General features: G+C 35.1%; 2 protein-coding genes across 3 annotated transcripts; one reads left to right on the top strand and one right to left on the bottom strand.

The window, feature by feature from the left end:
• Positions 1-6,195: 6,195 nt before the first annotated feature.
• Positions 6,196-8,211, bottom strand: LOC126699599 (uncharacterized). Its single transcript, XM_050397527.1, has 2 exons — positions 7,362-8,211; positions 6,196-7,067 (listed from the first exon to the last, which is right to left on the bottom strand). Exons 1-2 carry the CDS (start codon positions 8,209-8,211, stop codon positions 6,196-6,198), a joined length of 1,722 nt encoding a protein of 573 aa, XP_050253484.1.
• Positions 8,212-10,261: 2,050 nt separating this feature from the next.
• LOC126713809 (uncharacterized) lies at positions 10,262-17,326 on the top strand. 2 transcript variants are annotated; one of them, XM_050413678.1, is made up of 9 exons: positions 10,262-10,448; positions 12,621-12,757; positions 12,852-12,909; positions 13,017-13,151; positions 13,229-13,831; positions 13,924-14,067; positions 14,141-14,272; positions 14,998-15,039; positions 16,524-17,326. In XM_050413678.1, exons 1-9 carry the CDS (start codon positions 10,446-10,448, stop codon positions 17,142-17,144), a joined length of 1,875 nt encoding a protein of 624 aa, XP_050269635.1. In that variant the 5' UTR covers positions 10,262-10,445; the 3' UTR covers positions 17,145-17,326. The 2 variants fall into 2 exon arrangements, with proteins under 2 accessions (XP_050269635.1, XP_050269636.1); XM_050413679.1 differs by lacking the exons at positions 10,262-10,448; positions 12,852-12,909 and having other exon boundaries at positions 12,620-12,757.
• The last annotated feature ends 493 nt before the right edge of the window (positions 17,327-17,819 follow it).

Here is a 17,819-nt window from a genome sequence, read left to right as displayed (position 1 = left end):
GTTCCATTATCTATTTGACTGTTTGATCTTCATACTTGTTTTTCCTTCGCTTAAAATTATGCAGTTACTTCTCGTGATGTGTTAATTGACATTTTACTATCCCAATAAGAACGGAGGGTGGGGAGAGGAATTTGAGGTCATGGCTTTCATACTCACTAGGAACTTGGGTGTTAGTAACCTAACTAGCCATGCACAAACTTTATTACTTGATCATTTCATAGGTTTTTGCCCCCCACAACAACAACCCCCCCCCCCCCCCCCCCCCCCAAGTATTATTCTTGTAATTCTTTTTGCTGATGCTGTTCTATTGTAAGGATGTACCTAACAAGGATATGCAATGCTAAAATGAGAGAAGTCTCTTTAAACTTCAAACAACGAACGAATCTTTATTTGGTGGTCGTTTCACCATACTTCAACTCATTTTGTGTTTGTTTTGTGGTTGGAAATGTAAAATAACAGGAGAATAATATATGCTTAGATAATATGGTATCAAACAAGGTGGAAAAAAATGCCGGATTGAATAATGGCGTTCAATTTAGTAATTTGGTGCTAAAGTAAATATAACCTGCCACTATTAATGGAAAAGACATAGTTGTTAAGTGTTTTTAAATGTTGGTGTGTGGCAGTAATTTATGTAGCCACATGGTGTAATGAGGAACGGTCAACAAAAAGTCAAACATTTCGATTATTAGTTATTATATATATATACTAGTACTAGTATTATGCCCGTACGATGTACGGCTTAATTAAAACTTATAAATGTTGAAAGTTGAAACTCTATTAATAATTTATGAGTCGCATGATAAAAACAAATTAATTTTGCAACATATATGCATAAATATATTGAGTCACTTTGTGTATACATGGTGTGTAGTATATAAATTTTATATATTAAAAAATAAAATTATGATATATAATCAAAATATTTAATTTATTTTAAATTACTTGAAACATTTAATAAAATTTGAGGTGGAAGACGTCAACTCAAGTCGCCCCTCTCTACCCATTTTTTGTTCATTAAAAAAACTACACACACACACATAAAAATTATATATTCAAAACAATAGTGAGAAACCCATCAAATTTTGATTAAATAAATAACATATTTCTATCATTCTTACATCTTCTTCCATATTGGAAAGTTGCGTTGCAAGTACTTTTTCTCTCTTTGTCTCCCTTGTTTTTGTGCCTTGCATTTGATTCTTTGGCATATCTTTATGCTTATTTAGACTTGCATATTGGCAAATTCAATTGTGTCTCCAACTTACATGTCCAGCATGTATCTGAAATATTATTTTTCCATTTCTATCAATTAATATTTATATATATTCAAAGTTAACCAATAGTAAATATATATTCAAAGTTAACCAATGGTAAATGTTATCATTCTAACATAAATCCCAATATTAACCAAAAAAAAAACTAACCTATTCTTTTTCAATCTTTATAAAGGTCAAAATTAACAAAATGCAATGACTATCTTTTTCTCTTTCTCATCAAGGTTGAATTTGGATTCTTCAAAATTGTATTTGATGGTGAACTAAAAATCAAACCATCTCCAAATCGTCCATAGAATCATCTAGGACCAAGAAGGTTAACCCAACATAGGAAGGCCAATCCACCGTGGGGAGGTCGTCTGTGGGTATGAAGGTCGTCCATCAGGGAAGCAACAGGATGACCTCACAACACTTAGAAAATTTTCAGAATGGATTTACGCACAAAAGCTTATGATTTGGACCACGTTCTACTATTTAGAAGTATGAGCAAAATCTTTGTTCATCGTTATAACTTTCCACTAAGTTCTTAACTTCTAATGACAGTTGTAGAAGATAAGATTGAACCTTCTAACTTCTATAGCAGTTGTGGGAGTTAAGTCTGAATCTTCTAACTTCCGTACACATTGAGGAAGTTACTAAACAAGTAACCACTCCAAAGCTCACTATATAAGGACTCATCCACATTAAATGAAAGTAAGTTTCCACTACTCCAAAAGTCAGAATTCTTGAGTTCTAAAGGAAAAACTAACTTAAGCATTGGACGGTTTTGGCCGGTTCACCTCGGTCACCTTTGATCTTTTATGTTTCTTTTTAGGCCTTCCTGACAACTACTAGTCCATTGAAGCCCGATGCATTCAGCCTACTGATTTTCTTTGCATCATCAGTATTGAAATACAACATATTAAAATTAGTTTATTGTTGAACTATTTTAGTTCACAAAATACTAATTTAAGAAAATATAAATTGAACTATCAAAAATAAGAAGTTCTAAAATTGTACTAACCCTTTTCTTTTTGTTAGCAATAATCTAACATCAAATTAATGTCAAGATTAAAATATATATATATATATATATATATATATATAATGTGTATGTAAAATAACTTTAATGAAAATAATTAATAAATTATAACAAATACATAAGCCAAAAAGAAGATTGTCGTCAAAATCGAAATTGAGGGGATGGAAACAACATATCACCATTGGAACCAAAGTCATAAACATTTAATTCATATATGATATACAAAATATTAGAACTTCCAAAAGGAGAATAAGAGATTTGTATAAATTAATATATCAATTCTCATGGAAGATCCACCACTATGAAAGCATGTCTAACAATATTTAATCAATGATTCTCAAACCATAAGCATATAAAATATATCAAATTTTAAGGAAAATAGCTAAAACAAAATCAACAAATACATAAAACCTATTCAATTTGATTATAATAATAAAAAAATAGAGTAAATAAATACATACTTGTGAGGTTGTAGGTGTTGTAGGTAGAAGGAAAGACTAAATCAAAAAACCGTACAATTGGTAAGAAAATGAAAAAAATACATCAAATAACCATGTGTGTGTGTATATATATATCCTAAACTTCTTGAAAAAGTTGACGTGAAAAAAAAAAATCCAAAAAATCAAAAAGGATATAGAACTTCTCATATCAAGAAGTTCATACGGAAAAAAAGAAAAAGAAAAAAGAGTCTATGACGTTAATGACATTAAATTATATAAATATAAATATATATATCCTTAAAAAAAAGTCCATAAAATAAAAAAGATATAGAACTTCTCATCTCAAGAAGTTGATATGGTATAAAAAAAATTTTGATATGGGAAAAAAAAAAGTCCATTACGTTAAATTAGAAAAGATATAGCTTGTTAATTTAGTTTTTGCTATTCAAACTAATTAGGTCTCTTAGGTAAAGTAGTTGTATGCCACAAAATAACTAAATTTAATTTTTTAAACAGAAATTTGATAAATTTTCTGCAATTTGATATAGCCATTTGGCACAACTACGACTTCTAAGCACAACTTTTATTATATAATATATGATATGATATTGATCATGATCATAAAAAAAAAAAGATTGTCAAAAAATCTTGAACGTCATGATGTCTATAAATGACCCCCACTTCACGGTTCAACTTTATGCATGGTCTTGATGCGAGGAAGGCAAGGTTTGAACTTTGAAATATGGTGCATTCTTGGATTTTATTTCCCCTCCAACTTAATGTGTTGAACCCTCTCCTCAAAGATGTCATGAGAGAATAACCAAATATTTATCCTAAGCCAGAATACCTATTTTTTAAATTTGATTCAATTTATCATAAAAAATAGTTATGGTATAAATTTTAAATTTTGAGTCTATAAGAGCATTCACATCCAATTCTTTAAAAGCCCAAAAAATCCAAAATAGAGCATATTGTACACAAAATTGCCCTTAAACAGATTCTACATTTAGTTCTACGTCACTGTTTGAAATTTGAAAAATGCTATAGTTCTCTTTCAAATTTGAAGATGTATAGTCACGGGGATTCTAGCATTTTACCCTTATTTTTTTAAAAATTTAGCAATATATCCCTATTTTGAAACTATTTAGGTATATGCCCCTGTTTTGAAACTCGATTTTCTCAAAATCGAGTTTCAATGAAATACTCAATTTGTAGAAAATCGAGTTATGCCCGATCAAATTTTTAAAAAAATAAATAAATAAAATAAAAACAAAAATAAAAATTGCATGGAACTCGAGTTCCATTAAAAACGCCACTATAGGACAATCAAAATGTAGCTATAGGTTATGCCCGATCAAACTTAAAAAAATAAAAAATAAAATAAATAAAATAAAATTGTATGGAACTCGAGTTCCATTAAAAACGCCACTATAGGACAATCAAAACGTAGTTATAGGTTATGCCCGATTAAACTTAAAAAAAAATTTGCATAGAACTCGAATTCATGGAGCTCGAGTTCCATTTAAAACACCACTATAGGGCAATGAAAATATAGCTATAGGTATGGAACTTGAGCTCCATGAACTTGAGTTCCATGCAATTTATTTATTTATTTTTTTAAGTTTGATCGGGCATAACTCGATTTTCTAGAAATCGAGTATTTCATTGAAACTTGATTTTCTAGAAATTGAGTATTTCATTGAAACTCGATTTTATTAAAATTGAGTTTCAAAACAGGGCATATTCCTAAATAGTTTTAAAACAGGGATATATTGCTAATTTTTTTTTTTTTTTAAAAATAAGGGTAAAATGCTGGAATCCCATATAGTCGCTTTGTAAAAGTGTTTTTTTTTTTTTTTTTTTTTTTTTTTTTTTGAGAATCAAGACAGTAAAATTTTATTAGCTAAGGCTACTCAAATCAGCCATGTATACAGAGTTAAGGTCTAGTGGTATTTCTTCCATCCAGATTGACAAATCAGGGGTAGAGGATGCACGTCGTGCTAAGGCATGTGCCAGACTATTACAATGTCTCCTAACATGAGATAAACTAAGCGATGAAAACTGAGTCATGAGAACATAAATTTCTGCAATAAAATGACCATAGTGAGCCAGAGAATTGCCGCCCTTTGCTAAAGAGTTAATCAAAACTTCAAAGTCCCCTTCAAGAGTGATGTTGTCGAAGCCAAGTTCAATTGTAAGCTCCAATGCTTTCCGTGCAGCCAAGACTTCCACCTCTATCACTAAACCGGGTAATGGTATTTGTTGAGTAAGAGAAGCCATGATCAGTCCATGACCATTACGGATCACAACTCCTAAGCCAGCAAGTCCTTCTTCTGCAAATATCGCGCCATCGAAGTTGACTTTATAAGCATGTTGAACTGGTGCCTGCTAAGCCACTACATGGTGGGGTCGTGGTTGTTGAAAATCAGCGTTGCAAGAAGCTCTCTCCAAGATTCGATCTTGAGCAAAATCAACCACCTGATCGAGTGAGAGTGCAGGCTTGCCCAAGTGCAAATTATTCCTTCTATTCCATAGAGTCCATAGCAGCAAAGAGTTCGGGTTCCTTATTACCTGCAAAAATAAGCTCAAAAATATCAGTGAAAGAGGAGCACGCCTAAAGCGTGCTGTGATTCCATTGAGTCTGAGACCTCCAAATGGGTTGCAAAGCTAGGCAACGGAACAAAGCATGAACCACATCCTCCTGGTGTAATTTGTAAGCATCACAGCAGCCCTCAGTAATGACCTTTCTGCGAATCAGATTAGTCTTGGTTGGCAACAAATCCTTACAAGCCTTCCAAGCCAAGTGCTTGACTTTATTTGGAACTTGAAGCCCCCAAATTTTCTTCCAAAGAGGCGTGAGCACTAAATTGTCTGAGGGCCCAGGTAAGCCATGTTGCTGCTGCTCATGTAAATACTGGTATCTGGATTTGACAGAATAGACTCCATCAGGGTTAAAAGGCCAAATTAGGATGTCATCTTGTAAGGTTTTGCAGAGAGGCATATTTTTGATAATGGCTGCTTCAAAGTCATAGAATAGATTATCAATGACATTCACCTTCCACTCCTTAAAGGCCGGATCAATCAAATCAGCCACCAAACTCATTCCCTTCCTTTCAACCCGTGGTGATAAGACCTTAGGATGACTTGAGTTGGGCAGCCAATTCTCACCCCAAATATGGACAAACCTGCCTGACCTAATCCTCCATTTTGCTCCTTGTTTAATCACGTTCCTACCCTTCATAATACTCTTCCAAGCATACAAGTTGGCTAGAATTTTTGCCTCCATAACCAAGGTATCAGGGAAGTATTTTGCCTTGAACACACGGTAGAATAAAGATGACTTGTCATGGAGCAAGCGCCAAGTTTGTTTGGCCAAGAGCGCATCATTGAATAGAGACAAATCTTTGAACCCCATACCTCCTTGTGTCTTCGGCTTACAAAGTTCCAACCACTTCACCTAGTGAATCTTCCTATTATCACCCCTTTGCCCCAAAAAAAATCTACAAATCATGCACTCAAGATTGTGACAAAGTGAAGTAGGAAGTTTGAAGCATGCCATGGTATAAGTTGGGAGGGATTGCACCACCGCCTTAATTAGTATCTCCCTACCCGCTTGACTGAGTAATTTACCCTTCCACCTTCGAATTCTCTTCCATACTTGCTGCTTGATGTATGTGAATCTTTCCTTTTCATTATGACTCATTAATGAAGGAAGTCCAAGATATTTCTCATAGTGCCGAATAGCAATAACACCCAACAAGTTTTGAATCGTTATTTGAGTGTTTGCATTGGTGGATTTACTGAAGAAAATAGTGGTTTTAGTATGGTTGATTTGCTGCCCAGAAGCTCTCTCATACTTTGCCAACACTTCAAGCAAGCTTTGACGTTCCTCTTCTCTAGCTTTGCAAAAAAGGAGGCTATCATCGGCAAAAAATAGGTGAGTGATCCTAGGTCCATTCCGGCAAAGAGATACACTCCGAATGTCACCATTGTGGGCTGCCTTACTAATTAAACCATGTAGACCTTTAGTATACATGAGGAAAAGATAGGGGGACAATGGATCTCTCTGGCGCAAACCACGAGTTGGAGTGATATGCCTATGGGGCTCCCCATTAATTAGCACCGAGTAAGAGGCTGTAGTGATACACATCATCATTAATTGTATCCACCGAGTATGGAAACCCATCTTTATCATCACTCTCTCCATGTACTCCCACTCTAGCCTATCATATGCCTTGCTCATATCAAGATTCAAGGCCATAAAGCCAGATTTCCCCTTATTGTGGTTCCGCATATAGTGTAGAGTCTCAAATGCCACCGATATATTATCTGAAATCAACCTATCAGACAAGAATGCACTTTAATGCTCTGAAATAAGATTAGGTATAATAGCTTGCAATCGATTAGTGAGAACTTTAGCAAAGATATGATACAAAACATTGCTCAAGCTAATAGGTCTAAACTTAGAGACATATGTAGGATCCTTTACCTTAGGAATCAATGTAATAAAAGAATGGCCAAGGGCTTGGGGGAAAGAACTCGAATTGAGATAGTGCAAAATAGTGGTTGACACATCAGACCCAAGTAAGGACCAATAACTTTGATAAAAGAGAGGTGGCATACCATCCGGACCGGGGGCTTTTAGGGGTGCCATCTGCTTCAGAGCAACCTCCACTTCCTCAATATGGAATTCAGCCATAAGCATATCATTCATCTCATCAGTTACAACATGTGGAATAGTCTCAATAACCTCCTCAAAATTGCTAGGGCTACCCGAGGTAAAGGGATTTTGATAGAAGTCTACAATGGTGGCATTAACTTGATCTTGGCTTGAGCACCATCCTCCATTAGCATCATGCAACTTGGCAATATAGTTCCGTCGACAGCGTTGAGAGGCTTTGTTATGGAAAAATCGAGTATCACGATCACTATCACGGAGCCATGCAATTTTGGACCGCTGCCTCCACATTTTGGCTTTGTTATCAAGAAGTTGATTAACCTCATCCTCCAGCAATCTCATGCGGCTTGAGTCTCTAGACCGGATAGCATGGTTCTCAGTTGCTTTCAGTCGTTTATGAGCAGATTCCAATTGTTTCTTGACACTACCAAAGGACTTTTTACTCCATTTTGACAAAGCAACCCCACATGACTCAATCTTCCTTAGCACACGGGTATCCCATGATTCATTGCAATTTATACTCCACACAGCCTCCACGGTGTCACTACAACCCTTGTCAGTCAACCACATTTGTTCAAAGCGGAAGGGTTTTTGAAAATTGCAATGCATATGCTCTAGTGAAATCCATAATGCTTTGTGGTCTGATGATGTGACATCTAAGTGGTGCACCTTTGTACCTGCAAACATTGAGAACCACTTATTAGTAGCAACTGCTCGGTCTAATCTTTCCCATATAGTAAAATTGGGATAGTGTTTGTGCCAAGTGAATGGAAAACCAACAAAATCAAGGTCCATAAAAACCACACTCGTCAATAATATCTCTGAAAGCCTGCATTTGATGATGGGGTCGAGAACGCCTACCTTGCTTCTCTGATTGCTGTGTGATTTCATTAAAATCACCTGCACACAGCCAAGGTAGAGACCCCTGATTTTTTAAAGCACGTAACTTTGACCATGCTTCATGTCTCTTAGTGGTGTCCAGTTCTCCATAGAACCCAGTGAACCTCTAGGCATTCTCCTTGCCCTTATTGATGACAGAATCAATGTAATTCTTTGAATACTTTACAACTTCCAAGGGAAATCCTTCTTTCCACAAAATGGCCAACCCTCCCGCCTTACTACAATGGGGAACCACAAAAGGATTTTTAAATTGAATATGTCTTTGAACCTGTTCTAGCCTTGCAAAAGATTTCTATTCCTTTTTTATTCATATGTCCCCCCTTTTAGATTATATATATATATATATATATATAAAAAATAAAATAAAAAATAAAATAAAATAACTACATATAACTCTCTTTCTCTCTGGTCGTGGGTTATGACATCAGTGTTGAAGTCATTGTTATGGGTTTGAACTAAAAAGAGCTGTACACATGGCTTGATGGTGATTTGAGAGAAGAATTGATAGTGGTGACAAAATTGAGAGGACAACAAAGTTGGGTTTGGGTATCCATGGGTTGCTAGGTGTGGGTTTGGGTTGCAATCATCAATCCAAAAGATATGACATGTTCTTTAAGTGTAATTGATTTCAGGTTTAAAGGCCTTCGACAATTAATTAAGGTGGTGGTGGCTTTGTGGTAACCGTGGAGTCACTATAGCTCGAGTTTGTTTGGTGTATGGTATGGGTTATAATTTGTGATTGGTTTTCTTGGGATTGAACATGGGAAAAGAAAAAAGAAGAAGAAGAAGTTCTATTAGGCCTAAATACACTATTTTCTCCTAAATTTACTTAGTGAACATTATTGGTTCTTAAAGTTTCAAATGAGCACTATTGGTCGTTGAAGTTTAAAAATGAGTTCTATTAGTCCATTTGTTAAATTCAAATTGAAAAATTACATCAGAGTCAAAATAAAAAAAAGAGCCGCATCACACGTGTGGAGTACATGTGATGAGGCTAGTCTATATTAATCAAATTCTAGCCTTCCATCTAAAAAAAGAAAAAGAAAAAAAGTTATAACCAGAGTTAAAAACTTAAAAGCATGTTTAAAAGTCTTTTAGTCTAATTTTAAGATAAGAATATTCCTTGATAAAGAAATATTCAATGTGTATATTGATGGCACTAGTTAGTGGGATAGGGAAGAGGCAGGGTATTAATAATTTGGGGATGAAGTGTCAATTTTTTAAAATTGTATATAACAAGTTTAATTTTGCTAGATTTCGGCATATTAGTGTAATTTGATTTACTTTTTCCACACACCAAACAAAATAATTAAATATGTAAGACATCATTTTTATATCTACTAGAGGGGGGAAAAACAAGCATGCTAAAGGAAGGAGGGATATTAAGAATTAGCCTTAAAAAGATTGAAAAAAATTGTTCACAATATTTTCACAATAAATTTTAAGTAGCATTTTGTTATTGATTATTATAGGTGGGCAGAAAAAAGTAATTCAAATTATAGATTCAAATTAAAACTAATAACAACATACTTTTTCTCTTATTTTTTCACATCACCCAATAAAACCTTACCTTTACTTAGCAAATAATAATAACTTAAAATTTATATTTTACTTCACTTTCATCTCAAATTTTTTTTTTCTATTTTACTTGACTTATTTTGCAACTCAAGTCTTTTTCTTCCAAAAAATAAAAGTCATTTACAATCCTTTAATTTTAATATATTAATTTCATCTAATCTTACTATTAGTTTTATATATATATTTTTTAACTTTTCAAAATGATGATATTTCGCCATTTGGAAAACAAAAATTATAAAGTATAAAAATCATTTTAAAGAACAAAATTGAAACATGTTAAAGTTACTTTTAGGTTTCAAAAAAAAAAAAAAAAAAAAAAAAAGTTACTTTTAGGGACCGTAATAGGTAATTAATTTAATAAATAAATTGAGAGAAGGTACAAGTCCGACACAGCGCGAAAACTGAGATTTGCGAGTCTGCAGAGAAGGAGAAGAAGAAGAAGAGACTCAACTAGAAATTAATTCACATTGAGATTTCACTGAATCTTTGGCCCTTTCAGAAACCCTAACCCTAATTTCCCTCTTCAACAGCGAGCTTTGGTTCTCAGCGAAATGGTTTGGCTTCTCAAACCCTATACTTTTTTTTTTGGATAAATTGTTTCTCATTGAAGTAAATTTCAGCTATATATATGTATGTATATGATAAATTATGTAACCGTGGAGGTACAATGTGTGACTGCATGAGGTACAACCCACCCAGTATTGCATTGTGATTTGATTTGTATAGGGTCTGCAAATGTGTTTTTGAGTTGTGTTTAATGTATGATTTATAGGGGGGGTTGTTAATATTTTGAAAGGCATTAGATTTATGTTGAAGAGAGAAGTGGGAGTGTGCCATGTTCAATGGCTACTGCCATTTTTTTTTTTTAAAGCTGAAAACTGCTTTATGCACCTCTTCAATGGCAGTGGGTATCACCTTGAAACATTCTATGCTTTTCCTCTCTCACACACACTTTTTTTTTAAAATTATTTTTTATTGTTTTTTTTTTTTAATTATAAAATTAAAAATTCAAGTATTTAATTAATTTATTTATTTAAAAAAAAAAATTTTGATTGTGAGTTACACATGCCTGCAATAGATTTAGAATGCACGACCTCACCCTCCATCCCATTATTTTTATACGGGAGGAGGAAGTGCCATTTCAACTAGAGCTCATTGACTATTAATTTAAACTTTTTTTTGGGGGTAGAGAATAATAGTGTCACTGAAAGCCTAGAGAGAGTATGTTACTTAGAGAACACAAGATTGTCAGATTTGGCCCTTTCTAGTTTTCTATGTTTTAGACTACAGTGGGTAATGCCTAGGAGAGGAGAGTTGTGGATTTACTTTTTGGGTGGAGGAATTGGTTTTAGTAAACATTAGCATCTGTTTTGTTTAGGACATAACCTCCCTTTGTTTATGGAGGGAGAGGAACAATTGCACATTCAAGGGATTGGAGATTTCGGTTATTGAGTTAAAAAAAAAAAAATCATTGTTTTTCATAGAGATCTTGTACTCTTGGCTTCTGTGATGTACATTCTATTGTATATTTTATAGATTCTCTCTCTTGCAGAATGTAATTTTTTAGGGGGCACTTGATGTACACATCCTATGTACACATTAGGTTTCACCTCAAACTATTACTTATCAAAAGGGGGAAGTTTGTTTGGGGGGCTATCGCTGGAATATGGGTGACATCAGTTGAGCTTCTCAAGAAAGATAAGAATACTATCAATTGAACTATTGTCAACTCAGTTGTCTCTAGCTCATATTCTATTTTCTCCCCACTCTTCTTACACATACAACACTGGTCAATCACGATAACATGCTGCTTCTTGAGATTATCCATTATAAGAATTCCCCCCAAAGCTACCTTCCAAATTAAAAAAAGACCACACCCTAAACTTTGGGCTTCCAAATGCTCTTCCAGGTGAAACATGAGCCCCCATTAGATTTTACAACTTTGTAAAAAGACTGAACTTCAAACACTCTACATTGGGTTCCAATTTCCAACACAATTTTTCCTCTTCACACTTCGGTGGCATACAGTAGGTCCATAAAGGAGATTATAGACTCCACTTTAAGTTCTGTGCAGCTCTGACAAAACTGCCATCCCAATGAATAATGGATAAAAATTCTAAGGAGGTTACCTTAATGTCAAATTACTTAATCTTGAAGCAAGCCAAACAAAGTTGCTTGATGGTGAAATAAAAGGCAAAGTATCCTATTCGATAAACATGCTGCTGGGGAAGCAAATATATTTCCTAGAAGTCACGTCTTAAGAAATCTTCCTGTTCCGCAAAATTACTAAAGATTTGACAGCCTGCCCGAGCCTGTAATGACACTAATTTTCCATAAACATCGCTTTGATCATTCTCTTTCAAGGACCCTTTAAATTCTACATAAAAACATACAAAAATGTTGTATAATGCTTGTGAATGTCATCTACCACACAAAGCTGCTTAAGGCATAATGAACAAATAATTGTGAGAAATTAATTACACTTCTCATTTTTAGAATTAGTGAGCTATATTACGTTTCAGGTGCCTCTGGAGTTTTGTTCATAAGTCATCTTATCTGTTGTAACTATATTTTTACTGCTCTGCTATTTCGAAGAAAAACATTTCTTCATAGGATTTTTAAAAATAGTATTTAAAGCAAAGATCAATGCACCAATTGCAGTATGTTAGAGTTGTAATTCACTAGTTATTCCAGATGCTCACCCTGCAACATTTCTTGTGGTCCAGGTACCAAATGAAGGAGATATTGCAACAGAAAAACGAAAGGCTGAAGAGCAGTTTGTCTCAGAAGAAAAAAGGAAAAAGAAGAAGAAGAAGAAGCAAGTTGCTACTCCTCGTCCTGCATGCTCATGGGTGTACTTCAGGTAATTCTTAGTTTCGTGGAATTACGATCTACTTTGAGCACATGCCTGTTTGGGTATTGTTACCAAAAAACTAATGTCTAAATTAATATTGTAGCCGGGAGTTTATCAAAGAGTACATTGCTTCCCATCCTGAGTCCTCTGGCCTAAAAGCTGTGAGCCTAATGATTGACTTCCAAAATTGATTAACAATGAGTTATCTTTTATTTCAATGTAAGTTTTCAAGAAAATCATTGTTCATAATGACTTTTGTCAAATTCAGGCCACAAAGGCTGCATCAGATGCTTGGAAGTCTATGAGCCTTGAGGAGAAAGCAAAATACACTAATCGTGCTCGTGAGGTGTGGGATAACTACTTGAGTACGGCTCCTGCCCGTACCCCTAAGCCAAGGAAACAGGTAAAGTATATTTATTGGTGATGGTTTTCTCATCTATGATTTTGCATCTGGTGAATTGTACAGCTTTTGTAATGCAGACTAAACTGGTTACAAGATGCTCTCCTGGACGCTTATTCAATGTGTTACAGCGCCTCACACCTGAACAGAAGGCTGCTGTGAAGAGCATGGGATTTGGCAGCCTCCTTGGCCTTAGATGTAGGACACTCCGCCGCAGTTTGTGCCTTTGGCTATTGGAGAGGTTCAACACTACAAGATGCAGCTTGGAGATTTGTGGTGAGAGGATTCCTTTATCCCCAAAAGATGTGGAGCTTGTGATGGGGTTAGCGGCTAGTGGAAAGGATGTAGTGAACTCAGGGCCGGATGATTTGATTGCAGTCTTACGTCATAGTTACAATGCTTCAAATCGTGGGATCTCAGTGCGACTTCTAGAGGAGCGGTTGGCAGCTCCTGAAGCAGGAGAGGATTTTAAGAGATCATTTGTCCTCTATGCATTGGGCACCCTTTTGTCTCCAACAGCAAGGCTGGATGTTAGCCCATCGTTCCTCCACTTTTTGACGAATATGGATGTTGTCCATCAGTACAACTGGGGGAAATTTTTACTTGATCGGCTAGTTCGAGAAGTATCTCGCTTTCGTCAAGGGAAGCAACGGGCAGTTGGTGGTTGTCTTTTGTTTCTCCAGGTATATTAAGTTCTTTTAGAGAAGCTTTCGAGATTTTATTTTAAACTATTCAGATGTATTATTGATTGCCACTGAACTTGTATTTTTTTCAGCTCTTTTACTATGAGAGTATCTCTGTTGATGGACTTGGTCCTTTGGCCACTGCAGTTGTTCCATGCTTGTCTTCATGGGGTGAGGATGAGATTACTGAGAGAGAGAAACGAGAAAGAAAGCTTGGTGGTTATGGTTTAGGAGAGGTATGTTTTAAATTTTCAACATGCTATAGTATAAAGTATGTATGTATTTGTCAATCTAGCTTTTCTTTTGCAGGTGATTTTTAAGGAGAGATGCCTTGGTATGGAGTACCCAGAGTGTAGAGATCAATTGGATGGCCCACCAGTAGACAGCATAAGCACGGGGGTTGAGCGTGGTCCTCTTTTTGAGCAGGAGGGGGGGACCCAGGTAGTCCTGACTTGAGATTCTTGGAAATGTTTAAATTTAGAGTTTTTTTTTTTTTTTTTTTTTTTTTTTTTTTTTTAACATATAACTACTCATGCACCCATATGGGATTGAACCCGGCGATATGATTAGTTGGTCTTAAGACCTTAGGCTAAATTATGTGAGAAATGGTTTCTTATTTTAATTTCCTGTAAACAATCTTGTTTTGCCCAACCAATCAAATTGGAGCCAAATAGCCTTTTCGTCTTTTTGACACAATATCGGTAGATTTGGAGGCAAAAAAATAGTCCTTAATGGCTTGGTTGTCATCTTCTCAATGATGGATCACATGAAACAGCATTTTATGCTCTTTCAGATTTAGTCCTCTTTAATGGTGGTATATAAATGGAATTTTTATTGATGAGTTTATCATATTATAATCCGGTTCTTTGAATTTTTTTAATCATTTTTGCACTTCTAAATGGACAACCTGGATCTGTCCCTTGCCCATGTCAAGCCTAGGGTGAGTTGTTGAGCCCTAGGCCTAGTTTTCATCTTGAGTTGCCTTGATAATGATATACAAAGAATTTATTCTGTAACTTAATTTGGCGGGCAACTTAGGCATGGCACAAGTGGCACATCTAAGGTCCATTGACCTGATATTGTATCATAAGTCATAACCCATAAAAAGATCTTCTGGTTATGAGCTCAAATATTTTGACACTTTAATTTGCTTGTCTACTATGTAGGCTGACGAAGAACAAATAAATGGGGAAATCACCATGGATGAGGTAGTTAATTCTCTTATTCTTTATGTTTTTCTTCTTGTCATCTTCTTCCTCTTGACCATAGAGTCACCTGACAGTGGGGAGGGGTTGTGATATGTATGGTATGTTTTAGTGTGCGTTTGGCATTGACTTAAAAGGCCAACTTTTTTTATTATTTAGTTTATTTTTGCTACTATTCATAGGTTCCATTACGCTTTTTGGTACTATTTATAGGTCTCTTTGTACTATTTTAACTATCTTTTAGCTTTATTTACCATACTTTTAGCAAAAAGTTTTCAGTTTCAGCTAAATAAATTGTTTCCAAACAGACACTTAGGGTGTGTTTGGATATCGCTTATTGTTAAAAACTGAAAACTGAAAATACTGTAGTAAAATAATTTTTAAATATGTAAATAGTGCCGTGGGACCTATTTTTAATGAAAGTTTTGTTGAAAAAAGAGGTTTGTGGATCTCGGGAACAATGCATGGGACCCACTGACAGATGCTGGACGCAGCTTAAAAATCATTTCAGCTGTATCCAAACGTTCACTTAATCAATCTTAGTGAACATAAAGTTTGAGATGAATCCCTGACTTTCCATTTATATGCATGCTATGATTATGATTAACACACGTGCCCCCCCCCCCCCCCCCCCCCCCCCCCCCCCCCAAAAAAAAAAGAAAAGAGGAAGAAAAAGGAAAGAGTTGAGATATAATTGAAATAAAACACTGGAATGATAAAATGTACAGCACAGATGGTTTGGTGGACATAAATAATGTACTGAAAATTTGTATCAGTGGCCTATCATATTGATTTTGTGCAGTATATAAATGGTTTGGATATTAAAGATCTACTTCCATCCTTGAAGCTTATATAATAAAAAAAGACAAGTAAACAGAGAGAGAGAGAGAGAGAGAGGGAGCTTATCCATTTGTGTTTTTACCCTTAAACTTATTGAGGACTTCTTACTGCTGACGAAAAGAATAAACTAAATCTCTTAAGTAAATTTTTTATCCAACCAAAATTTGATAGACAGAAGAAATTATTGTTTGTATAGGCTGTTTATCAGCAATGGTTATTGGCATAGTTAGTAGGCTTGTGATGCTCCGGGGGATAGTCTGTTGCTGAGTACTACTTAATCCAGCAGATAAATATTTGTTTTCTCTGAATTGGATGATAAAACCGTGTCAGACTCTCCCAATACCAATGTTTATTTCTCTTGAGGAAGTTATTCCATATATGTGTATGTATATATATATATATATATGTATATATATATAAGAAAAAGAAAAAGAAAAAGAAGAAATAAAAAGAGGAAAAGAGAGAAATGAGAGTTATGAAGTAGTTTGACCTTCCATGTTCAGTTTTGGATTTTGACTACTTTCACATGTTCCTAGATAAATAAATAGGATTTTTAGCTTCAATTTTATGTTTATTCATTGTATCCTCATGCATTTTTTAAAAATAAAATAAAATTAAGAATGTGGTTGGTGGATATGATTCTACAGGGAGATATGCCAGTTCTTGTCAGGAATAAAAATGTAGTCTGTGGGGATATTGCGGTGGTGGTTGATTCAGTTAGAGTGCCGTGCCGGAATAAAGAGTACGGGTGCAATGAAACAGTGGATTACATGAATAATGACCATGAAGAAACATGCACCTATGCACCATGTTCATGTCCACTTCTAGACTGCAACTTTGTGGGCTCATCTGATCAATTGTCACTACACTTCAGTAGTAAACATTGGGATTCTGGAAGGCGCTTCAGGTACAATAGTCCATTGGCTGTCTCCGTAGGAATGAATGAGCAATTCCTTGTTCTTCAAGCAGAGGATGACGGTGTTCTTTTTCTCCTTAACAAGGGTGTTGAAAGGATAGGGAACACAGTCATGATAACTTGTATTGGGCCAAGCTCATCAAAGGAAAGGTTCTTGTATGATCTTGAATCAGTGAGAGGAAGCAGCTCTTTGAGATTAAAATCAGCAACACACAATTTTCCTGGATGGCTCGAGGATTTTCACCCAACAGATTTTCTTCTGATTCCATTTTGTTTTCTTGGTAGTTCTGGGCATATCAATTTGGGCGTTTGTATATGGAATTCTGCAGAACTTTGTGCAGATTGTCCTTAATAAGTCATTTGCAAATGTAGTAGTAGTAGTGTACAGCTTAATGACTACTGGTCAGTCTAGTACCCCTGACACCCCCCCTCTCTCTCTCTCAGTCACAGGTTTATATCTGAGGTCTTGGGAAATATACTTTGTAAATTATAGTTTTTTGAAAAATCAAAATGAAAAATGGAATATTGATTGATTGCCCATGACAAACAAATAAACAACTCGTAAATGGATGCTCAAGATCAATGTAGTCTCATATTGCTATAGTTGCCAAGTTTAAACAAGAAGGGAAATATTGAGATTTTGACATTCTTTCTCTCGCTCTATATTTTTGCATGTTAATCCTTTTTGATAACTCTTGTGGAATGCCGTACGCCTGTACCTATGATGTGGTAGGACTGGGTTCCTTTTCCTCTATGAAGTCTGATCGAGTTTGGATATGAGAAAATATTTGTGACTTTTCAAGCCTTTTACTAAATATTTTTGAGGCTTTCACAATCCAAGGGATTTCAGAAGAATATTGGCTGCAAACCTTGACTTTTTGCACTGGTGTTAATAAAATGTGGAATTTATGAAATGTAATAACCTGGAAATACTATACATTGACAAACTGCATGATCACCCGGCTCCCCCCATATAGTAAATTCATATCTCACACTATGAAGGTATCAAGAGACAAACCGTAAAAGG

Source organism: Quercus robur, chromosome 2 (assembly GCF_932294415.1).
Source record: "Quercus robur chromosome 2, dhQueRobu3.1, whole genome shotgun sequence".
NCBI lineage: Eukaryota > Viridiplantae > Streptophyta > Magnoliopsida > Fagales > Fagaceae > Quercus > Quercus robur.
Note: the sequence above shows the minus strand (reverse complement) of the source record. Positions and strands in the feature narration are given on the sequence as shown.

Excerpts from the sequence above, each read along its gene's own strand:
- LOC126713809 (XM_050413678.1), top strand. Across the intron at positions 14,273-14,997 it reads AGCAGGAGGGGGGGACCCAG|GCTGACGAAGAACAAATAAA; the intron begins GTAGTCCTGACT and ends TCTACTATGTAG. Across the intron at positions 15,040-16,523 it reads GGGAAATCACCATGGATGAG|GGAGATATGCCAGTTCTTGT; the intron begins GTAGTTAATTCT and ends ATGATTCTACAG.
- LOC126699599 (XM_050397527.1), bottom strand. The coding sequence starts at position 8,211 with ATGGACCTTGATTTTGTTGGTTTTCCATTCACTTGGCACAAACACTAT. Across the intron at positions 7,068-7,361 it reads AAAAGCCCCCGGTCCGGATG|ATAATATATCGGTGGCATTT; the intron begins GTATGCCACCTC and ends GGTTGATTTCAG.